This window comes from Lutjanus erythropterus, chromosome 12 (assembly GCF_056507025.1).
Source record: "Lutjanus erythropterus isolate fLutEry1 chromosome 12, fLutEry1.hap2, whole genome shotgun sequence".
Lineage (NCBI taxonomy): Eukaryota > Metazoa > Chordata > Actinopteri > Lutjaniformes > Lutjanidae > Lutjanus > Lutjanus erythropterus.
The window spans coordinates 21,710,442-21,738,411 of record NC_139328.1 but is presented as its reverse complement, the minus strand read 5'-3'; the positions used below and the strand labels follow the sequence as shown (position 1 = coordinate 21,738,411).

Sequence of the window (27,970 nt, the reverse complement as noted above, 5' to 3'; positions counted from 1 at the left end):
TTCTAAACTGAGTTTTTCAGTTTAGAAGCAAATTAGGTTTCTTATGTCCCTCTACAGTAACAATGCACAATTTTATTTTCTCTGCTGCTGATGTGGTCACATTGTGTGTGTTATATTTCCCTAACAGAAGAGAAAGGGTCAGGATGAGAACAACAAACAATTCAAGTTCAAACCTTTTGGTATTGATCGAGCACACATATATTGTTGTTATCTGAAAAGTGTTACTTTAGTACCAGCTCTCCCCTGCTTGTCATAATAGCAATAGTAATAATAGTGATGTAGAGTCAGCAGCATTGAATCAGTAAAAAAAAGTTGTTCTTATTAGCAGATAATGTTATATTGAATTTTGTAATTAATTTACCTCCAAACCAAAAAGACAGCATTGAAGTTGACATGTGTAAAATGACATTTTAACTGCAGCATATACAACATCAACAGGAGGCACAACTCTCTTCAATCACCACACGTTTGTAGGTCGGCAAGAAAACTTTTTTGTTCATGATTATCTGACAAAACACAAATGTTTCTAGCTGCATTACAACAATATAATCATCACCAAGACTAATAGCACATTTAGGACCAGCTTCTGTGAAATATAATGTCCTATTTTTATAGAATGGGACAGTATTGGCCACATCTCACATGCAGTGTCTCCAAGGAGTCCTGTGCTTGCAGTACACTCCCTCCTCCACTAGATGCCCTCCTTGCCTGTGTCACAGCTGAGGACTCTCCCTCAGGATGCACCTTTCTGTCTGGCATCTTAAACTCAACTGACGCAAATGAAGACATGCTTCCATTTTTACTCGCCCAGGTTTTGGTGGTATCAATCGTAGGTGACACCCTGAAGCCTCTCCCTTTGACACTGCTTGAGTCTTTTTTCCCACTTTTGTAGCTAGAATCATCCAAAAAGGGGTCTGAATCGCTTCCGTGTGGCATGTTGTAGTAGGTGCACTTCGGCATTTGAGGCTTCGCCATTTCCTCAAGCTCTGACGAGGATAAGGCTGTGAGAGGGCTGTGCTGGGTTTTGTAATGAGGCAGAGAATCCTCACTAGTGTTCTCTATAGATGTGCTGTCTGCATTGCCGTACATTCCCAGTGAGACTGGAGGAGATTTCCTGATGAGGTGATTCTCCTTGAGCAGCCATCTGCCTTGGTCAATCAAAACCCCATCAGCTGAGTCAAAAGAAATGCACTGCGTGGCCTCTGCGTCTGCCTTTGGTGAGCTTGCAGCACTGAAATAAGACAGATCCTCTCTTGACACTTTAGTGCCTGACTCAAACGAAGAGGTACTCCCTCTGCTTTTTACTTTGTGCAGAGATTCTGAGTTACTTGCAACAGACAGTTCAGAGTTTACCCTCCCATTAGGGCTTTTACGTCTGCAGAACGGGGAAGGTTTCGATGAAGTCTCTTCTCCACTCTCTGTGACAATATCCAAGGAGTCCTGACTTTTATATCCACCACTTTCCGACGTTTCCGGCCTGTAATCAGACAATTCCGATGTGCTTGGGCTCGGGAGGCGCTTTAATCCATATGAACTGTCCTCCTTCTTTTTTGGAATGACAGTTTGTTTAGTTTGTATGACTCGAGCATTATCTGGCTCTATCCTGAGGTTCCCCTGAGTGTCGTAGGTGAATATAAGTGAACAGGACTGCAGGGCAGAGTTAACAAAGTCAAGTAGTTCCTGTGAGATTTCCACTGGATGTGGCAGACTGCTGCTTCCTTCCTCGTCTGTTTCATTAGCTGTGTCTGTTCCGTTACCTTTCTCATCCTCACACTGACCCTCAGAGGAATATTTGGTTGGTGATTCGGTGTCGTGTTCTGATGCTTTCATATTTACATTTGCCTCCTCCTCACAACTGCTCTGTTGCTGCAAATACAAGGCTTCCTCTAGCAGGTTTTTACCAGCAATACTGTCTGCATCATCAGAAACATTTTCTTCCTCTTCCTCATCTTTTGATTCTTGGTCTTCCACCTGCTCCGACCCATCATTTTCTTCATCATCTTCCCCCTCCTCCTCTTCAACTAGCATTTGGCCTGCTTTCAGGTTTTCCTCAATCTCCATCTCCTCTATAACAACCTCCTCCTCTACAAATTCTTCAAGACTATTTTCTGTTTGTTCCAGCTCTTTCTCGCTCTCTTCACCCTCATCACGTTTTACTTCCTGCTCTATTCCTTGCTCTTCCTCATCTGTGATCACCCCATTTTCAACTTTATCATCCTCCACCCCATCTTCAGGTTCTTTCTCTTCTTCCTCGTCCTTGTTTTCCTCACTAACCACCTCAGTTTCATCCTCTTCCTCAATAACCTCATCCATTTCCTCCTCCTCCTCAATAACCTCATCTACAGCTATCTCAGCTTCTTCCTCCTCTTCCATCTCATCAGTTATATTTTCTACCTCATCTTTCTCCTCAACAACCTCTGTCATGTCCTCGTCCTCGTTTTCCGTGACACCTTCCTCTCCTTCCTTTTCTGCTTCCACAGTAAGAGTATCTGCTTCTTCCTCATCCTCTTCCTCCTCTTCAATCATATTCTCTACCTCATCTTTCCCCTCAGTAACCTCTGTAACTTCTTCTTCTTCCTTATTTTCCTCAGTATCTCCCTCCTCTGCTTTCACAGTAAGAACATCTGCCTCCTCCTCTTCATCCTCCTGCTCTTCAGTTAAATTTTCTACCTCATCATTTCCCTCAGTAACCTCTGTTACTTCCTCTTCTTCGTTTTCCTCAATATCTTCCTCCTCTACATCCACAGTAAGCTCAACTGCTTGCTCCTCTTCATCCTCCTGCTCTTCAGTTATATTTTCGGCCTCATCTTTTCCCTTAATAACTTCAATTACTTCTTCATCCTTGTTTTCCTCAATATCTTCCTCTTCTGCATCCACAGTAAGGTCATCTGCTTCTTCTTCTTCCTCCTCCTCCTCCCCCTCCTCCTCCTCCTCCTCCTCCTCAATTATATTTTCTACCTCATCTTTCTCCTCAATAACCTCTGTCGTTTCCTCTTCCTCATTTTCCTTGATTCCTTCCTCTTCTTCCTCCTCTGCTTCTTCATCTTCTTCCTCTTCCTGCAACACTTCTTCAATGACATTATCTACTTCCTCTCCTTCATCTGTCTCCTCAATAACCTCCCCTGCTTCTTCATCAGCCTCTTCCCCCTTCTTCACCCCATTTTCCTCCTCATCCAGCTTTTCTTCAGTCTCATCCTCTCCTTTCTCTTCCTCTGTCTCCTCAGCACCCTCCCTCTCATCTGTCTCTGCAACACTATCGTCCACTCTTGTTTCTTGATCTTCTTCATCCATTAATCCCACATCTGACTCTTCAACCACTTCTTTTTCTTGTACTTCTAATTCCTCCCCCTCTTCCTCCTCAGCTACTACCATCTCTTTCTCTGTCCCTTCCTTCACCTTCTCAACAGTTCCCTCCTCCTCCTCCTCTTTACTTCCTTTTTCTGCTTCCCATTCCTCCTGATTTTTTTCTTCTGTCGCTAACTCTTCTTCTGCCTCTTCCTCCCTTTCCTTTTCTTCTGTCTCTGTCACTTCACCATCATCTTCTTCTATCACTTTTGTATCTCCATCCTCTCTATCATTCACCCCCTCCTCTACCTCCTCCACTTGTTCCTCTTCTTCATGTCTGTTGTCTTCTAAAGGCATGTCTCTTTCTGTCTGTGATATTTGGGATTCTTTCACATCATTGCTTGTTTCCTGAATTTTTTCTTCTTGCTCTAACTGATGAATTATCTTGGCCTGTTCATTCTCATCATCACCCTGTTCTGTCTGAGTAATGTCCTCAGCTATGCATTTGTCACACTCTTCAACAAATTTCTCCACATCCTCCTCTGAGTCTGACTGTGCTCTTTCAGTTTCTACAAACGTGCTCTCCTCTACAGGGTAAAAACTTCTAGCTTGATTGATCGTTGAAGAAATCTGCTCTCTGAGGTCTTGCGGCATGTTCAGTTCCTCCATCAGCTCGTCAATAACCATATGCTGGTCCTCAAACACGTCACCTCCTTCGGAGGTGACATCCAGGGCAAATTCTGTTTCTGAAACTCTGGGAGAGAGTGGCTCACTCTCAAGTCTTTCCCTCAGGATTTGGAAGTCCTTCCAGCGTTCTCTGAGCTGAGAAGATGCTCTGCTTTGCAGATCCGTCAAGCTTGCCCTCTGCTCTTCCTCATCCTCAATTGCGGAGATTTTCTGCAAGGATTCCATCATCAGCATGGCCTCAGAGGTGCTTCTTGATTGGTCTCCCAGTGCAGACCCTGCTAGGCTATCCCGCAGGGTCATCACTGACAAGAATGACAGGAAGGCTTTACACGAAGAACCAAACACTGAAGCCACTTGTGTTGGGAAGTCAGGAAGGCTGTTAGACTTCTCAAGATTGGATGCTGTAGTTTCGGATGCCCTTCGGATGCATTGAATTGAGGAACAAAGTTGCCTCACTGCAGGTTTTATCTTTTCTTTGGGACTCAAAATGTTAGATGAAGATGATTCATTGTCAGCCGGACCAATGACCTCTGCAGATTTGTGCGCCCTCAGTGTGTTCTCTTGATGAATTGGATCGACTCTGACACTCGGCATCGAAACACATAAACCTCGCGCATATTGTTCATTCTGCAGCAGAGCTGAAGCTGGCTCTGCATGACAAAGAGGTACCGACAGACAAGAAGGTGATTTCTTGATGGTATCATCAGGCGATGGAGAGTGCTCGTTAGTCTTTTCATCAGATTCAGAATCACCACCGACCTTAAACACAACCTTTGTTTGAGGCTCTGATTCCTCACCGTACGGCACCTGGTCTGGGCTGACTTTCTCCAACCAGTTCTCAACATACTGATGGATTTCAGAGGGCGAAGGATTGAGAGAAGGCATTGATAAACTCTCACTCAACTCTGGAGCCTTTTTAGGTGATGATATTCTGTTTTCAATCATAGATTTTGGCTTGCTAATTGTCTTTTTGCCTGGCAAAAGTGTTTTTTTGGGTGGCAAAATGCCGGCCATGTTCTTTTTCATTGGAGGTCTTCCAGTAGGAGTGTTTACATTATGGCCATTATTTCTAGCAGCTGCTGTACTCAAGTTTTGTCTCTGAGATGGGGTCCTTTTCAGATTTTCAGTGTTAGCTAATAAGGCTTGCTCTTTCCTGGGCGTCTTTTCATCCTTATTCACTCTCTTAATTTGAGGCTTTTGACCACTTTTAACACTTTCTGATGAGCTCAAGCTCTTTTTTCCCATGCTGGCATTGCTGCTGAGCTTGTCTGTAGATGAGCGTTTGCTATGTTTTGAGGGGTTTATTGTGCTTTCCTTTTGCTTTTTATCTGAGCTGCTTGTTGAGGTTGAACTCTTCTGACTCCTAGCAGCGTTTTTCTTTTTCTCACCTTTAAGGGTTTTGTCCTTTATTTCTGTTCCCTTTACTTGGGAGTTTGTTGCTATTCTGGCCTCATTCTCAGTCACTGAAGACTGATTATTTGTAATGTCATGTGTGGGAGTTACTGGCTCTGATGACAACGATAACATCTCCTCTTTCTGTCTTTGTATTGAGTCTGTAGTAGAAAAATCTATATCACAATCATTGCTTGATGAAACGGTGGATGTTTTGCTGTCTGGTGCTCGAGTGGAACCATCTAAAGGTACACCGTCATAGTTGTCATAGCAGCCTTGACTCTCATAAATGTGCATCACAGTCTCTGTAACCTCCATCCCATTATTCTGTATCTGAAGGACTTCAGCTACACCTGTGGACCTGACAGAAGAATGTGAGCCTTTCTTTGTCGCTCCTGACGACGCCGTTTTCCGTGGTTTGGGGATCGGCTTATGGCTGCTGCTGCTGTGTCTAACAACGCAGTATCCCTCAGTTGTCTCGCCATCAGCCGTTCTCTCCATGTAGGAATAATGTCCCAGGGTGCTCTCTTGAACCCCTGTCTCCGTCACTGTCTTCACACTCTCCACAGACGCCCTCTTATTGACATGCCGAGGACCTGGCGTAGGAGTGCGTTTGAAACCTGCCTTTGATTTTCCCAAGGGCGTGGAAGCGTAGCCCTCGTATACCTGCCCATCATTGAAAGCGACACCCTTTCCAGCTCCGGCGGAACAGTTCTCCTCTTTTGTTTCATCTTCACTGATGCTAGAGGAGTCTTTGGCAATGGCGTTGTTTGAGTCAGGTGAGCTGTTGCCTGACTCGGAAATGGAGGCACAAACTGTCCTCTTGCTAAGGCTGGAGCGGCTGAGGGTCGTAGTCCAGTGGAGCACCTCTTCCTCTTTAATGGTCAAATGAACTTTCATCTCCACCGTCATGCTGCCATCTTGATTCACACGGAAAGACTTTTCAATGTCGTCATCCTGAGGTACAATGCAAGCATGATGCTCGTTGACTACCCTCGCAGATCCACATGACTCCACGGATGTGTGACGATGGTTGGCCTCTGTTTCAAAGGATCTGTTGTGATGATGCAGTTGGTCGTTCACGCTTTCATTTCGAGACTTGTTTATCCTGTCGATGATATATCTCTCTGATGATAAGGAGAAATTTCTTGAGCCTCTTCCACTCGATAAAGATTTGTTGTTCTCTTCGGTTCGAGGTGTTTGATTAAAATATGTAAAATGAAGGGAGAGAGACAGAGAAAAAAACATTAAGGACATTATACAAGAATCATGGAGTATTTATATTGGTTTTAAAGGAATATTTAAAGGAGCAGACTGACATTTTAGGAAATACCTTTATCTGCTTTCAAGGTTAAAGTTTGATGAGAAGTTTTATACCACTGTAGAGTTACAACAGTTAGTCAATTAAACCATTAGTCGATTGTAAGAAAAATAGTTGCCAACTGTTTTAATCATCAATTAATCAATCATTTCTCAAGCAAAAATGTCAAACATTTCCTGGTTCCAGCTTTTCTTTTCAGCTATGTTAGCAAATGAGTCTTTTGGTTTGGACAGTTGATTAACCAAATAGAAGTCATTCAAAGACATCACTTTGGTGTTTTATATACTAAACAATAAATCAAGAAAATAGTCAGCAGATTCAGTACAGAATCAGTAATGAAAATAATCATTGCAGCAGCAGCATTACAGCAGACAGTTAGCTTAGCTTAGCATAAAGACTGGAAGCAGGGGAAGCAGCTAGCCTAGGTCTGTCCAAAGGGAAAAAGACCTGACTTGAGGACATCACTGCTCTGTTGTTTTTATACTTTGGTTTTTGCATGGATAACACAAAGAAGATAACTCATGAAATGTGTATTTGTGAGATTTAGAAATGCAGTTGGGCTCATTTTGTAACCTTTGGACAAAGCTGGCTGTTTCTGTTATGACCAATTCCATAACTGTAGTCTTTCCTTGTGTTTCGAGTAATTATTCCCCTCTCTGGTGACTCCTGTCTTTCCCCTGTCTGTCTGTCTGTGTGTGTGTGAGTGAGTGTGTGTGGATGTGTGGGTTTGTGTGGGTGTCCGTCTGTATTGGTGTGTGTCGTGGGTGTGGCTTTTCCCCTCTCTCTCTCTCCTGGTTGCCAGAGTACTTAGCCAACTGCACGCCGGTCTGATTACCAGCACACCTGCTATCCATCAACTCATCAGCCCAGCAGTACTTCAGCCCTTATCTCTCATCCACTTGCTGCCAGATTGTTGCTTTTGCCAGTTCTGTATTAAGCCCTCTTGGCTAACTTAGTATTGTAAATGCTGAGTTCTTTCCTTGCAACCTAACATTTGTTTTCCTGTGCCTCAGGACCAACTTTAGCAAACCAGTCAACCTGCCCATCTTTCTGACAGCTATGCTCACTGTAGCACATCACGCTCCTGCCTTGCCCGCCTGCCTTTCAACCCTCATTCATCATCCAATCCTGTATTGATCTTCTAAATGTTCTGCTTCTGGCTTCACTTGTTAAATGCAACAGTTCCCCCTTTTTCCAGTCTTTGTGCTTAACTAAGCGGACCATTTTCTACTTTATTTCATTCTTTGAGTGCAGACATGAAAGTGGTCTCAATCTTCTTTTTTGACTCTCTCTTTTGACTTTTTGACTGCAGTTGCTATCTCCTATGATGCTATCCCAAATAATAAGAGGACCATGTGGACATTTTACATACTTTTTCATACTTTACAAAGCAAATTTACAGCAGTGGTGGTAACACTTACGAGCTCTGGGCTGCAGCATAGATGGCTCCACAGTGTCCATGTACACTGCTTGTGCCATCTGGCCCGTTATGTGAAAACTGTAGTTTCCTAATCTGAATGGCTCGTTGCCCGCTGCCACAACAACTCCAGAACACAGGATGAGTGCTGCAAGACCATCAACCTGAAAGAGGAGCAGAAGCAATTTTCATTACACTGGTCACTTCCAACAGGTTGCATACATGCACTCACTTTATGTACTGTAGATACACGTTTCACTTTGCAGTAACAAAAATTGCATTACACTTTAGGCCACATATTATCTTGAAACAGACCAGAGATCACAGATGATAAGGCAGTTCTAGAGGAATAAGATGCATTTAAAGGTTCTCATGACCTTATCAGTAGACCTGTTGCTGTTACAGGACACAGAAGAGAGAGGGATTACAGAGTGATAACACACCAGGGGGTAGAGATTTTGACAGTGCCTCTTAAGCACTTCCTTGAATACTTATAAAGTAACAGGGTAAATGTCTTGATGTCTCATTCCTGTAATACAAGTTACAATGAAAGTAAGCCCAAAACAGTTGCAGTTTTGTGTGCATGATTTTCCCAAACCAAGAATCTAGAAGCCAAAATTGTAAATCATCATGGTTCATGACAGTGGATACTGTTTGTACATCTAATGATTTATCAATTTTTTCATCAGGTTTTATGATTCACAGCTGAGATTAAAGAGGTGTTGCATGCCCAAACAGTCTTTCTGAGCCATAAACTAAAAGTTATGATTGTCCTATGATGTTAATATTGACTTTTTTTCCCACCAAATTTATGAAAATAAGTATTTCATGGGTTGAAGTCATGCAATCTCTTGCTTTAAATTGTGAAACCTGAATCTTGCATGGCCAAAGCTGACATAGACTCAACCAAATGAGACAAATTTCATGAAATGTATATAAAAAAGAACGCCATCTAGTGAGAGGTGGGCAGCCCGCCTCACTGAGAAACTTCTGCCTCTAGTATTTTTCAGAAATATATAATCAGAGGAGGCTCAGACCTGGAAGTGAAGTTTTACGTTGAATTAAAATCCACTTCAGTAAAAGCTCATCACAATAATTCTCAACATAATATAGATTCATTGTCACTTCCGTCAGGTGTTTGGATTCGAATCTTGATGCTTTTAGAGACTTTGAAAAGAAAAGTGAAAACTTCGGGGCAAGTGAGTAAGTGGATATTAAATTTAGATTGTTCTGTCAAGAACTGTCACACTCAACATTTAAGCCAACAAAGATAAGAAGTCCTGAAAGTACTCAGAAAAATTAAAGGTTTCAACATCTACAGTTCAGTAACAACTGAGAAAACTCCACATCTGCTGACAACCATTTGATACAGCTGAAAGCTCTGCAATTATCTAGTAATTGGATTGTTTGTTATATGCTGTTTCCAAGATCAAGAATGAAATATCAAATTTGAAAAAGTGGTTGTCTAAGTGAAGAAATGATGTAGATCCACCACACTGGTATGTATTCATGTCTGTCTACCAATCTGTCTTACATGCTGCTGGTGTGAACGAGACATACCTCTGCTTAATATAGTATTAAGCGTCCATAGATAAGAAGTGTAATCAAGGAAAACAGCAGAGGTATCATGGATTCAAACGACATGGTGCATACTGAAAAGTCACAAAAACATTTCCCACTTTGAAAGGTTTTGCTGAAATACAGTGAAATGAATGTCCTGTTTGTTTGTATATTTGCATCTGCCCTAAAACCACCAAATGAAGACTTTTTCACTCTTTATACTACATCATCTGACATAGATGGGTTTACACTGAAGTTACTTTACAGCCCGGTGCATCTCATACATACACTAAAGGGGTGGGTTTAAGCGTTGATATTTGACGCCTTGTGAATGACAACTGGCTGGGTTATAATCAGGTAAAAAAAATATAATATATACATCCAAAGAATGTAGTCATGGTCTAATTTATTTGTTTCCCCCTCCTTCTCCTCTTCAGTGATGTGGGTGACATAGGTATAGATGGACATGAACACTCCTTGATAAACCACAGCCACTTTGAGTGATTTAATCACATTCTTCAGATTCTATTTAAATCTAGTAACTAAATTCCACCCAGATATTTTATTTCACAAGGAAATATGTGACATTACTAAAGCTAAGGATGCTGTAATTTTGACAAAAGTTAGTTGAGAAGATCAATACCTCTCTCATATGTACTGATTTAACATGAGCCAGTAGACAGTTAGCTGAGCTTAGCATAATGACTGGAAACCGGGAAAACAACTAGCCGGTTCTGTCTGAAGTAACAACGCCACCTACCAGCTCATCTAAAGCTCATTCATTTACACATTATGGGCCATATCTTACTTTGGCACATGGTTCAAAATGCAAGGGTTTTAATTTACTCAGATCAATTTTTGCCACCAGGAAGTCATCTTTCATCACTTTCATCCGGCGAGGAAAGAAAGACAAAAGACTTTCAAGCAATAGACAGATGTCCTGGGTCAAGAAGGGAAAGTGTGAGGGAGCACGTCCAACCAGCATCAGGCTCTGCCAGAAGCACACATACCTTTATCTCTCCAGGTCGGGCCGGTCTCATGGTCAGATATAACATCTTGTTCACTTTATATGTTATAGATCATAATAGTTTAATCCTTGTTTGTCTGGATCTTAATAAACACACAGACACAAACACTACAGCTGCTCCAGCTGTCATCCTGACTGATCTGTTAAAGATGATCGGACAGGATCATCCCATCTTGTGTCCACTTTGCAGGGCTATTGGAATTTATTAGGCTTTATAATTATAACAATAGCGTAAAAAGTGTATAGTGTTTGTGATTGTGGAGACATGTATAGGTGTTTTGGCCCAATTTTGGCTACCATTTGCTATCTTGTACAGACAGACCTACTGCTCCACAGATTTTACACTTCAACCAGGTTTTAGCAAGTCTATGGCACAAGTGGTTTCGACTACAATGAGCTGTACACAAGATACCAAACGTGCACGGCCACTCCTTTGGTTTTTAGACCTCCTGCCCAAGGGCACACAGACAGGTGCAAGATCATTTGCTATCTTGCAAATGTGGGGAAAATGACAACTGTGCCGGTGTAAGATAGCAATGCCACTTGCGTCACCCAAAACACCTGCCACAGCCCCCCAATGTCATTTGTTTAATGTGTACAAAAACCAAAGTGTAGGGATGGCAATTTTTAGTTTTATGATGTGTGCTGTGACTGGAGTCTCTTCTGGTTGCCTGTTTCCATTCTTTATGCTAAGCTAAGCTAACTGGCTGCTTCAGATTCATGTTGAACTTACAGAAAAGAGAGTGGAATCGATCTTCGCCATCTAACTCTTGGCAAGACAGCTAATAAGTGTATTTTCTTTCTTTCTTTTTAACTGAAACTAAAAAACTAAAATAAATAATTAAAAAAAACATTTTTACTATCAAAACCTTATGGCAGATGCTATTAGCACCCAGTTGTTAGTAGCTAACAATGCTGTTGGCACCCGGGGTTGAAAAGCCAATGTGGCCATTTACACCAACATGGCAGACAAACCATGATCTTTTCCTAAATGTAAACAATAAATTTGTTGCTTGTTTGTTGGTCAGGACTGTGTTTAACCCATGCATCCACCACAGGATCCTCTCTACAGAGAGTCTGCTGTACTTTACAACTAAATTATGTTGTAGATCACCAGGTGTAAATAGTCAAATAGCTGCCATGTGACTATTCTCACCCTCATGCAAACAGACATTTCAGAAACTTTACACACGCCAGATTAAACCATGTCCATTTCACAAAAGAAGCTGTTACTATACTTACTCTCCTGCCGTCTGTAGAGAAGAGTTTCAACACTGGGAACTGCAGGATCTGGGAAAGGTAATCCAGTAAAGCATCAAATGTTGGTGCTGTTCTTCTCTGCAACACAATTGTGCGTTTAACAGTGGGATCCCTATTCTTAATGACCAGAAGTTTCTTTGGTGTCCGTACTGCCACCCTCTCAGTGACCTTTGCTGGTCTGTTGGTGACTTCATTCCTTCTCCCAAACTGTCTTCGCCGACCTGCGCTGAAAGGCCTGGTGGTGTTCCACGGTACCTGCCGCCGGTTCACCTCTTCCAGGTTCAATGGCTTCACACGTTTTTGATCAGAACACACATATGATCCCCCATCATGCAGGTCATCTAAAGCCCTAACCAAGTGGGTCCCACGAGGTGTGGTGACGGTCCTCACTCCAAACGGCAGAGGCACTTTCTTGGACAGAGCGTCCAGCAAAGCATCAAATGTTTTGAAGGTGCGGGCATTTATGACCATGCGATGCCCGCTGAATTTATAGTCACCGCTTTTATAGAAACATACTCTTTTAGAAGCTGAGGGGTCAGAGATCGGCTGGAAGGGACGGGAGGGTAATGTCTGCCCACTGCCAGAGGACAGCTCCTGGGCAGGTGGGTCATGGGTAGGCGGGTCCTGGACGGGTGTGTTGCTCATGTTGTGTGGAGGAGGCTAGAAAGACAAGCAGATAGAGGGAGAAACCTAATGCTCATTTGTGTTTTATGATTGATACTTTTTCATACACAAATTTCTAAGTTGCAGTTGTGAGACTGTGGTAAGCTTAAAAAAAATCAAAAACACACCTTTTTTTTCCTCTTTGCTATTTATCCATCTAGATTGTTTTGGTGTAAGTTGCAGAGTACAGCTGTCTGCCTTCTCTCCAATATCATGAAAGTAGATGTTGTGCCACTTGTGGTGCACAAAGCACCAGAAAAGTACATTTGAAAACTCAACAGCTGTGTCTCTTTCCAGGAATCATGAACTCATTACTCAATATAATCAATGGGCCTTATCATTAGCAATTCCATGTATAGGAACTATTTTCTTTGTACCAAACTACACCCACAAACCACTTCACCGTGCAGAGAAAAGCGTGCATCTACTCATGGATGAGAGGCTCAAGAACACAGTTCTGTGCTTGACAAAAGCACAGACAAAGCAACAATGCTCAGCCATTTCTAAGTGATTTAAGAGTTGCTGGTTTTGTGTCCAATGCACAGCTAACTAAAAAATAAATATAACCTATTTTTTGTTAAATGTGATGAAAACATGTAAGTAATGGAAATTAAAAAGTTAATTTTAGAAATATTGCACTTTCTGGTAGTACGTGGATGTTGATGTGGGAGATCACAATACCACCAGTGACCCAAAGCCAATTTGAGTTTGAGACCCCTGCTCGAAAAATTTGGTCTGTTATAATGTGTTCCAATGATGACAAGTATTTAAGGTGTGAGAGACGTGTTAAAATGTCTACGGAAATTTTTCAAACCAGTCCTGCAGTACAATCAGAAGCACGATTCTCGTTATAGCTGCTCCCATTCTAGAATAAAAATATATACATATGAGCCAAATTATAGATTAGAATTAAATGATAAGAAAAACAAAATATGGGCATTAGAGAGCAATATACACGCACACACACATATATATGTATATATATATATATATACATACATACATACTATATATTATATATATATATATATTGTTCATCACTATGTTCTGCAGGTCCCAAACAACTAGATTAGTCATAATGTGGTTAAAAACACTGCTTTCATGTCATGCTACCTCCCTACTCTGAGCTCTACCGCTTAACTGAAAATAGGTTGTTGTGAAAAAATGTCACTGTTGGAATCGATTGTGAACTGATTTTTCCATTCTGATCTCAAAATGCAGAGCCCACATAAGCACTCAAAACAACACTGTTAGCAGTATTCAGCAAACATTTACTGTGTTGTTTACTGCAGGAATAAAGTGGACTATAAACGAGCCGGCTGGGGCAACTGCACAATGTAAAAATTTTTACTGATGAAATGCTGTCAGACTGCGTTTGGTCAGAGTAAATTACACATATATGTTGTGCAACATATGATAAACTAAATGACTAAATATATTTTTTTCTGTGTAACATTAGGTTTATGTTAGTGTCTTTGTAGATTTATATTAATGTAATAATAGATCATATGGGTGTGTTTGACATTGTAGTTGCATAATATCAGGCCTAAATACAGCACGACAGAAAAGCACAGAGTCTCTGTTGTGTAGGCTGTTACACAGGTTTCATAACTTTTATCTCCAGTAAAACATAAATGGGAGCAACAATATTTCATAACAGATTCTACATCATTAATGATAAAACAATAACCCACATTCTTACTGTGAACAACACAAGTCTAACTAGATGTAATCATGTAGGTGAAGACAAAGGCCACACACACCTGAAACAAACTAATCAGAGAAATGACACCTTCTAGATACTTTAAAAAAAAACTTCTGTGAACAAAAACATAAATAGAAATATAATGAACAAGACTTACCTTATATCTCACATTTTACCTTAATTATAAGGGCTAAAACAACAGAAAGTGTGCATCCGTTCTTCCTCCGAGCGCTGGTCAAAGCCTCTCAGCAGCATTCGAGGGCTATTTTAGGACATGCAACATCATGGCCAATTTGCTTAATCTTTGCTCACACTTAATCAGCATATCAAGGTAAGGTTACAAATGAAGGAAACGCTGAAAAACCGCACCGCAGCATCAGACTGAAAAAATTTACCGCAAAAAAAGCAAAAAGGAAACGTCCCAGAAGCCCTCTTTGTAAACTTCTCGCCTCCCATTTGCACTGAAAGACTAAACGAGAAAGTAAGGGTGGAGTAAAAGGCTCAGTAAATGATGGAGGTGGTGGCGAAAGTTCATGCAGGTATATGAATCCTCCAGGTCAGATGATATGAGTAAATATTTACCGCTCTAAACAGATACCACAGGTGGCTGTGACTATTTCTAATTTGCAAGCAGCCCGTATAATCAGATTTGAGAAGTCGGCCTAATAGGGATTAGGTTAAAGATTTTGCGCACTTGCTGACAGCATGAGGCAGAATAAGGTCTTAAGAGAGCACTTTTACCTCACAGCAGGTATTAGAAATCCACCAGAACATACAAGGTATCAGTATTTGCACTGTTAAATATAATTCATTAAAAAATGTGACTGTGTGCAACTTTTTTTGGTTCCAAACTTGGTATATCCCAGGGTTTTTACCAGTGTAGTAGCCTTGAATTTTGTTCAGTGGCTAATGATCTAATAGCATCAGGGGGTGAAAGGGGTGTCACTATACTGCAGTAGGCAGACAGTGTGCCAATTACCAACTGCCCCTGACTGAGTAACAGCTGTTAATACCTCCCACTCACACGTGCAGTGTCCTTGAAGATGGAGACGGCTGGTGGGGGGATTGAAGGACGGGCCTGTGTAGGTCAAACAGTCTGTGTAGGTCAAATAGAGTCCAGTATGCAGAGGTGGCAAAAGTACACACTTTACTCAAGTAGAAGCACAGATACCCACGTACCCATGTAAAAAAAAAGACTCTGGTAAAGGCAGAAACACTGTTTTTACTCAAGTGAAAGTGAAAAAGTACAGGCTGTAAGGTGTACACAAAGTATCAGAGTAAAAAGTCACCCTCTGAGGGATATTTCTGTGGGCTGAAACTAACTGAACCTTAAACTTAAAGCATTTTAACTTCAAACAAATAAAAAAAAAACCCAATGTATTGAATAAAGGCTATGAATGTCTTGCTTGTCTTAATCCACTCCATTAACTGTATCAACGTTTCCTGATTCACTTTCATCCATGTTGCTACTAGTTCTCTCTGTCAATGATGAGATTCACTAGACACCTTTTCTCTGTCATTTTCATCTTATGTCTGTTGTGCATGATACGTCTTTTACATTGTTTTTGTCTTGTTACATCTTTTATGTTGTTTTTGTCTTGTTTCATTGTTTTCATCTTGCTAGATCTTTTACTTAATTTTTTGTCATGTTGCATCTTTTATGCTGTTTTTGACTTGTTACCTCATTTTCATCTTATGTCTTTTTCAACTTATTATGTCTGCTGTGTATGATAGCCACTGATAGATATAATCAGAATTGTCTTTTCTGTTATTGCCCCAACCATTGACATTAACATGGCCTTATGTCTGCAGTTGAGTCTTCCTGTCCATCTATTCCTTATCAATACACCTTTTATGTCATTTTCATCTTGTTATGTATTTTTCTTGTTACGTCATTTCCATCGTTTTTGTCTTGTTACATTTTTCATGTAGTTTTCATCTTGTTACATCTCTTAAGTTGTTTCTGTTTTTATGTCATTTATGTCATTTATGTCATTTTTGTCGTTATATATTTTGTTATTATTGTCTTGTTGTCTTCTATATCATTTTCAACAGTTTACATCTTTTATGTTGTTTTTGTCTTGTTGTGTCTTTTACGTTGTTTTTGTCTTGTTATGTCTTTTATGTCATTTTTGTCTCATTGCATCTTTTAAATGGTTTTTGTCTTGTTACATAATTTGTTGTTTTTTGTACTGTACACTGTATATTTTATGTACTTTAATTAGCAGCACATTACATTTTCATGCTCAAATCATTTGCAGTGATTGCCTAACCTTCAGTCACTGGGTGGTAATGTCACATGCTGATCTGTTTGGATTAGTAAGATCCAAATTAGTGAGTCAATCAGTGCCACATAAATGCAGTATAAGATCAACAGTGTGCCATCATTGTGGCCTAGATCCGGTTACTCAAAGGTCACAGGTTTGATCTGCACAACAGCCATGCCCTCATCAAAAGTCATGAGTCCCACCAAACGTCCTTAGCAAGACAGAGGTGCCTTCATTTACTGTTAATTACAATGAATAATGCAGTTACAAATGTCAGCTGCAGTTTGGAGCAAAATTAAATGTTGTACACCCTATACTTGCAACTGACTTGCTCTAAAGAAGTTCAACTGTACCAAACAAGTACTGCCACAATGGTCCTAATGTTGAAACACAAATACAAATCAGTGCTTTTCAATCTTTGGTTTTATCATTGTGATTATTTTTACAGATTTTGCAATTGTGATATGATTCAGAATAAGTAGAAATGATCATTTTTGCATTATAATTTTAATTTTCACTGAAAAAAAATCATCATGATGATGTGACATTTGTTGGGTCTGTACCAAACATGTTAGCTTACATCTGTACAACAAGATTTGTAGTTTTGCAACATATTTTACATTTCTCAAGAACTGTAGCTTCTGCAATTTGGATACTGGTTATTAGCCATATAGTGAATTTGATAATATTTGAATTAATTGTGCAGCCCTGCTGGTACCCCTTAAAATTAAGCAATTTCCACTTGTGGCCTGTTGCCATCAGTTGTATATATCCATGGTTTATTTCCTGGTCCAACAGAATGTTGTTTTACTTGCAAAAGAGATCATCTGGTGTAAAAAAGGAAAAATCACAGGACTATATGACTTGTATGTTAAATCGGAAGTGGAAAATGAAAATGAGGTAGATTTTTTCTGTTACATTCAATTATTACTAATTTTTTTTGGCTCTGTGCATACCATTTATAATTTAACATCTGACTGAATACCCAAACATTAGTTTCTGAACTTCAGAGGTTTTAAACGGAGTCCATTGCTGACGCAAACACAGATGCAAGTGGCACTTTGACGCCATCTAACGACAGGTAGCGATATGACCAAAGTGGAGGCTTTGTTTTTGGTAGCAGGAGGTCAGTTTTTTTAGAACTACAAAAACTACAGATGTAGACTTACATCTAAGCATTCATAAAATGTGTCTCCTTTTGTCTGATTTTTGGCCTGAGTGGTGAATACTTTCTGCTCTCATGGCTCCCAAATGAATCTTGCGTTCCGTTTCGATTAACTGCCCCTGACCACATCGTGCATCGACTAGTCAGGTCTGCTACACAGCGGAGGGTCGGTGTGCGGTCCCGGTCCGTAGACGCCGCCGCTTTCACTTCAGTGGCGTGGTCTTTGTCGCGGATTTTCTTTCCCACTTGCTCCAGATTTTGGATTTCATCAAATCAGTCAACATGGGAAAAAAGGAGGAAGAAGAGATAATCAGAATCGCGAAGAAGATGGATAAAATGGCGCAGAAGAAGAACGGGGTGAGATGTCTGAGAAGAATGAATGCTGCTTACCTGCCTGCTGCTTAGCCGATCAGGGTGATGTTGATACTTAGCTAGCTAACGTTGGCGCTAACAAATTGTGATGGGGTTTGCTGTTGACTAATTTAGCCTCTGGCCAGTTCAGCCATTGTGACCACAATGTCATTTCACATAAGCATTTTTTCCAAACGGTAACTTCGCCGTTACTTTCAACAGTTAGCTCCATAGCTAATAAACACTACATGTTGTTGTGACTAACAGCTAGCTGCAAACCGCTAGCTTGTAGTCTGTTGACGTTAGCGGTAATTCTATTGATAGCTAATAGTTAGCCACTTAGCAACCCATTAGTTTTTACTAACATTGTGTTCTGCAATGCAACAACATTCGGACATGGTTACATTACGATTAAGTCGCTAGATTTAAAGTGTGAAATACATTTACGCTATTATTCTCTAGATTTTTTAGTTGTGTTGTGGGATTTTGCAAGCGGCTAAGTAGCTACTGTTAGCCGCCGATTGTAACTGCAGTACAAGTAATGTAACGTACTGTAATAGGGGCTCAACTAGCTACCGAGCGGCTTCATTGCCGATGAAAGTGCCGAGTTTTAAAAATCATTTGTGCTTTAAGATGTTAGGAATAGTGTCAAATTTCATTGAACCCAGAATGATCTATGTGAATGGGTTATTATGTCCGGTAAACACATTCAAATAAGAGTAATGTAAGACTAGGGAAAGCAGCAGATCATCACATTTGTGAAGTTAGCAGCAGTACAAGCAAACGATCAAAATATTCAGATTCTAATATATGAATATAGCGTAATGTTTGGTCTCCAAGTGGAGGTCAAGCAAACAGTTTGGTAATAATATTATTTAATATTATTCTTGCAAAATATTTTATGGTCAAGTGGCGATTTTTTAACCATTCCAATACTTGCTTCATATTTAAATGAGATACTACTATATAGCTTAACAAATATGAAATATTTAAAATATGAAAAAAAAACAAAAAAACAAACTCGTGAATGTATATGTACATAAATTCCTGACTGACCACTTGTATTATTCAGTTATGTCCTGTAATTTTCCTTTTTGTTTGTTTTTGTTGCCACTCTTGTTGTAGTGAACAGCATTCTCTTAAATCTGATAAGCTTTGATGATGATAACAGTAATGATAATTATAATAACAACAATAATAATAACTGGTTTGAGAAGTCACTGCATCAATTAATCAGTTATTAGTTACAGATTAGTTTCCAATCAATTGACTGGTCCTTTAATGAACAATTTGCTTTCAACTTTAATTGTTTAATTCAAATCCAAAATAAATGTTTGTTTTTTTTCCCCTGTGTGCAAAAAATAATAATTCATTAAGAATGCTTTAAAGCTGCAACAAGGATCTTTCATGTTGTTTTGATTTTGGAGGCTCTTATGGATGCAAGAGGTAATATTACCAGTGCAATAACTACAAAACATAACATCAGAAATAATATTATCTAATTAAAAATCTCTCACTGTAACTTTGCTTGCAAAAATGTAAATGCAGGCTTGTTTCATCTGATTTCAAGGAGACTCCATATTAAAGTATTAAATCAGTATTCAGTCAGTATTGAATTGAGATTGTATTCCTTATTAAAATCAGTATCTAAGAAACAGTATTAAATTTGGACTGTTTCATAATCAGTTAAATACTCCTTTTAGTAGGTTTGAGTGATCGATTTTAACCAGCGTACATCTAAAATATTCCTGTGAAATTCAGCTAAGTCCCCGCACAATCTCGAAGCTCAGAATATCTCAAGATTTCCTTTCATTCATTCATTCATTGTCTGTAACCGCTTATCCTTGAGGGGTCGCAGGGGGCTGGAGCCTATCCCAGCTGACACTGGGTGAGAGGTGGGATACACCCTGGACAAGTCGCCAGTTCATCACAGGGCTGACACATAGAGACTCACCACTCACTCTCATATTCACACCTATGGACAATTTAGAATCACCAATTAACCTATTATACTGCATGTCTTTGGACTGTGGGAGGAAGCCGGATCTCAAGATTCCTAATAAACCAAAATTTTAAGTGAAATCCAGCCATGCTGGTGCTATTATTAATGCTCACCCACGTGAAGCAAACTAAACCACTACACAACCAAAGGAAAGTTCAGTGTGAGACGTATTAAAATGTGTCAAAACACCCCTACCCTCCCTTGTCCTCTGCAGGCCGGGGCTTTGGACCTATTGAAGGAGCTGCGCAGTGTCCCAATGACTCTGGAGCTGCTTCAGGTATCTGTGCTCATTTCCTGTAAAGGCTCATCGTCCACACAGGCTGTGCTCACACCCTGATGCACACTGACACAATGTCTCTCCGCAGTCTACCAGAATTGGGATGTCCGTTAATGCCATCCGCAAGCAGAGCACAGATGAGGAGGTGACATCCCTCGCCAAGTCCCTGATCAAATCCTGGAAGAAGCTTTTGGGTAATTATTACTTTTCAGTTCCACCTATTCTTAAAAACAGTTTGTTTTGTTATGTCATTTTTTTGGAGAGGCTGCAAGCTGTTTTGCATGATTGTATGAGAGCCAGTCACAGCACTGTTATTTTGTAGCTTAGTCGTAACAGCCTTATAAGGCCCTATCATCTATCAAAAATGTCTTGTTTGAGTTTCTTTAATGACAGTGTTTCCTCTGTAATTCAAATACAGCTCTGGTGCTCTGGGCACCAATTCTTGTTTTGTCTCTTATATTTTGCTGTTTGGGTCTAAGTTATGTTTAAAGTTGAGGTTTTAATGTTAAAAATCTTTTCAATTATTTTATAATCGTTACGTGTAAAGGATCTGGGCAACAATTAGTTAAGTTATAGATAACATTAAGGCTGAATTACAGTGTTTGTACTTGAGTTTGCAATGGTGGTAATTTCCTTACTGTGGTGGTGCACCACTGTGAAATGAATACAGAAGAAACACTGAATCACTGACAGCTATTCTCGACCCACTGTTAGTAAGTGAGGTGTTGGGCAGCACAAACAAATGAACAGCGGCCAACAGTTTCACACAGGATATCAGTGAAAACATCCACACTGATAGAAAGTGTCAGCCAGGGGAACATTTAAGTAAATAAAAGCTTGTTTATTGAGTAATTCAGGCATAATATCATATCAAAAGTGTAACGTGGCTGAACCATTATTTGTTTTCAGCTGCTGAAATTACTCTTATGAGATGTATTTTAAGTTTTCTTTTATGTTACGCCCAAGATTTCATTCAAATGTCGCCCATTCACATTTGGTTATCACCACAAATGTTGTCATTATTACATCTTAGTGTGATTTTAAACAGACACGTTAGTCAAGATGATATTTTAAACGGGCAACAGTAAGACAGAATTCATCATCATATGACGGTATATGCCCTAGTAAACATTAAAGCCACTTGGTTTGTATTGCAGTGACTTTTTGCTGTTAAATTGCTGCTTTTATGAAAGTTTTTGTTTATGCTGGCATTGCAGAGGCTTCCAATTTCAACCAAACATTTTCAGCCACAATAATTCAACATTGAGTGTAGAACGGTTTATGGCCAAGAGGTTCAGATGCATACCACATTTCACAACATTATGATAATGTTGTTGACCCCTTTTGTTTCCTACCAGGAAACATCGTTGCATGTCTTTCCCCTTTCCTTGCATGTTTCATGTTTGCTTCTACTGTCTACTATTAATAAAAGCTAAAACGCCAAAAATATTATTAAATATTAATATTAAAATATTATAGGAAACGATTAAAGGAAAGCTATGAGGCTGGATGTGGTTTTTTTTAATGCGGAGATATTCTTCTGTAAAGCACACAGAAGTATTGACTTAACTTATTTTAATGTTGGCCCTCTCTTGTGTCACTCATGTTATTTTCTCACCTACTTAATTGTGCTGCAGACGAGCCTGGTGGTGGAGAGAAACCTTCAGATGAAAAGAGGAAAGAACAAACGACACCTGTTGTTTCTCCATCGCAGGGAAGCCCAGAGGCAAAAGAAGAAAGGTGACAAGAAAGATATATTTTTTGATACTTTAAGCATCACTGATGGTCAACACAAATGTTTACCCGGTTAGGAGTAGAAATTAAAATGTATTGTCTATTATTTTTTTTTTTTTTACACGTTTGTCTTTTGCTTCAGTAGCTGATTAAACTTCTCCTTTCACATTGGTCCCACAGCAGCTCCAGCAGTAACTCCAGCAGCAAGAGTGAACCTGCCGAAGTTACACCCAACACGTTAATCAACACCTTTCCTCGTGCCCCAAGCACCTCTGACTCCATCAGGCTCAAGTGCAGGGAGATGATATCCAGCGCTCTGCAGACTGGAGGTAATTCTGTTGTTGTTAACTCATTTACAACAAAGATACGTGTTTTTGTGGTTGCTTCCAATTGGCTTTACTTATATTATTTCTCAACATTTTTTGTTCACTCTTTTTCCCCCCAGATGATTACATCGCTATTGGTGCTGATTGTGATGAACTTGGAGCACAAGTCGAGGAATATATCCTTTACATTAAATGGAATATATGTTTGAAGCTGATGTTTGTTACTTTCTTTTCAATTTTAATTATTTATATTTCTTTAAACGCCAGTGATGTAAATAAGCACATTAAAGCTATGCCAAACGAATATTTTCATTATTTTTCGACTCTAATTTCATAGTCTATAGTCCATCAAAAATTGGTGACATGTCGATCACAATTTTCCCTGCTTTTGTCGGAAAATTTCTGAATTTGAAAGGCTGAAAACAGAATGTTGAGCTTTATTACTTGTTTAATAACTTAAAGCTAAGTTGCCCTTCGAAACTGACCAAACTAACCAAGTTAATCAGCTAAATGTTTCAGCACTAACACACATAAAAGTCTGTAGTTATCAGTGCGGTTTTAGGCTCTACTTCGTGTAAAGAAGCATGAAACTCTTCCGAAGTTGAATTCCTTGACCTGCCATCACGTATCTTCCAAGAGTTTAAGAACACAGACATGAAATACAAGAACCGCGTGCGAAGCCGAATCTCGAATCTGAAGGATATGAAGAACCCGAATTTAAGGAGGACCGTGTTGTGTGGGAGTGTAACCCCTGAGCGGATAGCTAAGATGACTGCAGAGGTGTGTTGGCTGACGATGGCTTAGTCTTAAAGATCCTGGTTTTGTAGTATAGTTGTCCCAACAGTTATTCTTACTGCGGTTTTACTTCCATGTGGGTATAACTTGATAATATCCCTTTTTACAACAGTAACAGATTTAAATGAGTTTACTTGCAAGAATTATTTTTCTTTTCTGTAGGAAATGGCCAGTGATGAGCTGAAAGAAATGAGAAAGAATTTGACCAAAGAGGCTGTCAGGGACCATCAGATGGCCACCACTGGAGGCACTCAGACTGATCTATTCACCTGTGGCAAGTGCAAGGGGAAGAGCTGCACCTACACACAGGTACAGATTTCTATTTATGCTTTGTTTTAACTGTGGCAGTAGCAGACAGATGTTATAGTCTGCGCAGACTTACAGATGTGGTTATCATCAATTTCACCGCTGTTAGAAGTAAGTACAGCTTAGGTTTCTTTAAATCATCCCGTCAACCACATTATTGCTCCTCTGCTGGAAAAGTTTATACAAATCCATGTACTTTATTTACCATGGTTTAGTTCAAATAAGGCGGTACATTGTAGTATTGGTTTGATCACACACTCATCAAGTCACTTGATGTCAGTCGGTTTAAACTGAGCAGCAGGTTTTGAGCAGCGCTGCTCGTTCAGTGTGATGTTATAAAGACTACCTGCATGTTTTGTCGTTCTCAGGTTCAGACTCGGAGTGCTGATGAGCCAATGACCACGTTTGTCTTCTGCAATCAATGCGGGAATAGATGGAAGGTACGTTTGTCAACATGAGCTTTGTTGGTTGTTTTATGTCCTAAAAGAAGTTAAGCAAACCTGGTTCTTGTCCACTCTTCATGTAGCCTGTTTACCTGCACACTCTGAGACTCTTGGTAATATTTGTGAATATAAGTGCCTCTCAAGCTCTTTCAGTGTGGATAATTAAGAAAATAAATCCCACATAGGATGACACTACAGCAGTTGGGTATAACTTTTTAATAAAAATAGATGTCAGTCTTTGTTGATTTGGATGGCCTTTTTTTCCTGATACGGACACTGATGATTATTAGTCAAGGAAACCATGTACATTTGTGTAAAAATTAAAATCTTGGTGCCAAAATTTAAAATAACACAATCTGGCACATAACTTTTTTGAAATGCTTGTAGGAATATGTTTAATTAAAATATTGTCAACATTGACTTAAAACAGAAAGTGCAGGGTGCTGCAGCAGTATTTCTTTACTGGGATTTTTAATAAATAAAACAATGCAACAAAATAGCGCCTTAAAGTTTTCTAAAATAATATGCAAAACAAATCAAACATAAGCATTGAAATGTCTTTAATCATATGTTTAAAGAAGAACATATTTAATTTATTTAATTTTAATCTGTTAAAAAAAACAGATTCTGATCATTGTAAAAATGCTGAATAACAGTTTGATACCTATTTTTTTTTCCAGCTGTTTCTGACTTGTTCATCAGTGTTTTAATTTAAGTACATCTGTATCTGGATATTAATATGTGTTTTTTTCCTTCCTAGTTCTGCTGAGTCTGCAGGCCTTTCCACAGCGCTCGGACAAGTAGCAAATTTCTTGGACCAGGTTCTGTCTCTCTGCAACAGATTGGAGCTTTGCATTCTGTGGTACATGGTGCACAACATGCCATACGAAGATGCCACTGCGGTTACCGTTTGATTAAATATCCTGTTCATAGATTGAGCTCATTGTCATTTACCCCCGACACCCTACCCCCAAAATCTTTTACTATTGTTATTAGTTGTTTCTCACTGTCAGATATATGCGATCAGTCTTGTCTCATTCTCTTTTATCTGCATTTTTTATATGTAGTTTTAACACTTTGGACAATGTTGTTTTGCTTTCCCCTCACAACATTGCATTGTTTTATTTAATTTCCCAATAAAGTGTAATCCATTTGATTAAAAACAAGTGCTTTTCATTAGTTCTCAGTCTCCCCTGGTTATGTGAATCTTTAACATTATACTAAGGCAATGAAGGGTCTGAGAGGACAAACTGTGTGTGTTTTCGAGGAGTATACATGTGTTATTGGTGGAATATTCATCACATCAAAGTGAATGCTGATGTATGCATATTAATCTGTCCTGTCATTGGCCGAACCAGAGAAGACGCACAATTGTTTCCCTCGTGACGAGTTTTTTTTAATTGCCAGGTGCAGCCACTCTTCATCACTCTCTAATGATGACGAGCGATTCTGCTGCCTCACATTAACTGAACCTAGACCAGTCGCACAAGTTGGTTGAATCAGTTAAACTGAGGAAGGCTGCATGTACAGTACAAACTAATCATTGAAAGTCTGATCTTGAGTGAGGCCTGGTGGCCAAACGTTAGTTAGTGACTCCTGTATTAAGAAATTACAAAGCTCACATATGTAGAAACACATTGTAATAAGTGCCTCATTATAGTTGTTCTTAAAAAATACTTTGGGGGGCTTCTGTGCCTTTAATTGTATAGGACAGCTGGAGAAACAACAGGAAAGGGAGAGACAGAGTGGGGTAATGATATGCAGCAAAGGGCTGTAGATGGGAGTCAAACCCCCTGCTGCTGCAGAGGACTCAACCTCTGGTGGTCGAACATGAACAAGTGAGCTACCAGGCCACCGCCTCATTGTAGTTCTTCTGCATCATTACATAATGACCATTAGTTTCTTACTTAGTTGAACCTCCTTCAGTGGACATTTAATCACATGAACCAACAATGCTATTTGCACCTGGAGTGGAATAGCCAATGTGGGTATTTACACCTGCATGGCAGAGACAAACCAGGATCTTATCCTAAACCTAACCAAACTGCGACTAAAACTGAAAATAACCACCCCAACCTTTTCCTTCTGTTGACTTTGTCACCTTCTCTAGCTAAATTAGGGGGGGCAGTGTGAATAGCAGAATAGCTGGCACATGACTATTTACACCCAGGTGCAAATAGACACTGTTTCTTTATCTATAGATTCACTTAATTTACTGAACATAGTTCCACCTGCATGATGGTAGAGAATAATTTTGCTCGTTCACTTTCATGTCAATATTTTTATTTATCTGCTGATACATACTTACCATTACAGGTTAAGTCACGTGATTGAAAGTCTTGTCAGAATAGTATTTAGATTTTTTGGGGGTTTTTTTTCCCCAGGAAAGTTTTAATTCTTGGTGGCAGTGTTGTGTGTTTTTGTGATGAAATCATTCCAGAGTCAGTAAAATTATTGTGCTTTATTTTATCGCAATCAAAATGCCCACAAGTCATTATTTTCTTGAAGAGTAGCAGAAAAAAACTAAACCATATACTGTAAACATTCACATTATTTGTTTTTTAAAAATGTATTCTTCAGTAAACTCAGCGCAAAATAACATTTCATATAGTAAACAGAAGAAGAAACAACATTTATAGGCATCACTCCAAACCATTGGCTTAGATTGTGTTTTTGAGGTTGATCTGCGCGGTGTATCCATCAGCTCAAATTGCACATAGTAAGTTAAAGTTAACTCTAAGACAAGTATAAGTGCCACCGTGAAGCACACAGGTTGGCAACAAGTTCAGATCAACCAGCCCTATCCAGTGATCTTTGTTTGTCCTCAGCAAATAAAGACATGTGTTTTCTTCACCCTCCTACCAAAATGGACTGATTTCGCCACGACTCAGGAATCAAGACAGAACACATGCGATAATTTGGCCAAAAGAGAGGGACAATTTCCAGTAAACTGGTCTCGTGCTCCAGTAACCACCCTTGTGGCAAGAGTCTGAAAACAACTGTTGCCCATGAGAAAGATGTCATAAAATTGAATGTCAAGGCACTTCCCCATGTGAGGATCTTGTCTTTGAGTGACATGTTTGTGAGGCAATAAAGTAATTCAACTAAAACTATCAGAATACATAAAAGTATTGAACACTTGGCAACTCCAATTTTTCGTCAATGGAAACGCTCCTGGCAAGCGTATGAACACAGTTTACGTGGTAGCTTTGGTGTTGCTGCTAACCTGGCCTGACCCCAAATTCAATTTCAGTCAGAAGACAATTTAATACTGCAGGTGAGCTTTTGAAACAGATTTTTAAGTCAAAATCTTGAAGGATGATAGACAAATGACTCCGCCTGCTTTTGACAATGGTCGATCTTACAAATTTTGGTTACGCTTTATTTTACTTGTCTGTAATTTCCTGCTAATTTCCACTAATTTTCCTGAAAATAATATTGTATTGAAGTACTTATTATAGGTAACAGTACAGTCATTTCCAATTAATTAATTGACTACTTGGAGCCCTGTTTCACTCTGTGCTACAATAATAGTTGAGCAAGTTTGATATCCAGTGGAACCAGTCAGCTTTTTCCTTTCCTGTTTCCTGCTTAGATATGCTATGTGCTTGACTCGTCTGTATTGAAAAGAAAACAAAATGTTGAATATTGTTCAATTTTGTTGGTGGAGGCCCTGTAACATCAACATATAGTCACATCTTAAATAAGCTAATGTTAGCAAAACATTGGCTAACTAGCTAGCTAACGATGTAGATAAGCTAGCTGGTGAAAAATAATTGTCATCTAAACATAAAAAACATGTCAAATTTGTCTCCAGGCACACATACACTGATTTGCCTCCATTAAATGAGAAAATCAATACCACTCTCATGCCTGTATGATTAATATGAAGCTACAGCCAGCAGCTGCTTTGCTTAGTTTAGCTTAGCTTAACACAAAGAGTGGAAACTATGGCAAACAGCTAGCTGTTAAACTGTAGAAAGTGTA

The 27,970-nt window shown here is 39.5% G+C and overlaps 2 protein-coding genes across 3 annotated transcripts; one reads left to right on the top strand and one right to left on the bottom strand.

Annotated features, from left to right (window-relative positions):
- Window positions 1-213: 213 nt before the first annotated feature.
- LOC146317973 (uncharacterized) lies at window positions 214-14,913 on the bottom strand. Its single transcript, XM_084733089.1, has 4 exons — window positions 14,475-14,913; window positions 11,932-12,609; window positions 8,107-8,266; window positions 214-6,548 (listed from the first exon to the last, which is right to left on the bottom strand). Exons 2-4 carry the CDS (start codon window positions 12,592-12,594, stop codon window positions 610-612), a joined length of 6,762 nt encoding a protein of 2,253 aa, XP_084589215.1. The 5' UTR covers window positions 12,595-12,609; window positions 14,475-14,913; the 3' UTR covers window positions 214-609.
- A 2,989-nt stretch (window positions 14,914-17,902) lies between these two features.
- On the top strand, window positions 17,903-25,149 carry tcea1 (transcription elongation factor A (SII), 1). 2 transcript variants are annotated; one of them, XM_084732819.1, is made up of 10 exons: window positions 17,903-18,106; window positions 20,317-20,379; window positions 20,468-20,573; window positions 22,017-22,119; window positions 22,297-22,442; window positions 22,559-22,615; window positions 23,065-23,219; window positions 23,397-23,543; window positions 23,909-23,980; window positions 24,744-25,149. In XM_084732819.1, the coding sequence occupies exons 1-10, from the start codon at window positions 18,032-18,034 to the stop codon at window positions 24,750-24,752; spliced, it is 933 nt and encodes a 310-aa protein (XP_084588945.1). In that variant the 5' UTR covers window positions 17,903-18,031; the 3' UTR covers window positions 24,753-25,149. The 2 variants fall into 2 exon arrangements, with proteins under 2 accessions (XP_084588945.1, XP_084588944.1); XM_084732818.1 differs by having other exon boundaries at window positions 17,904-18,106; window positions 22,294-22,442.
- Window positions 25,150-27,970: the final 2,821 nt, after the last annotated feature.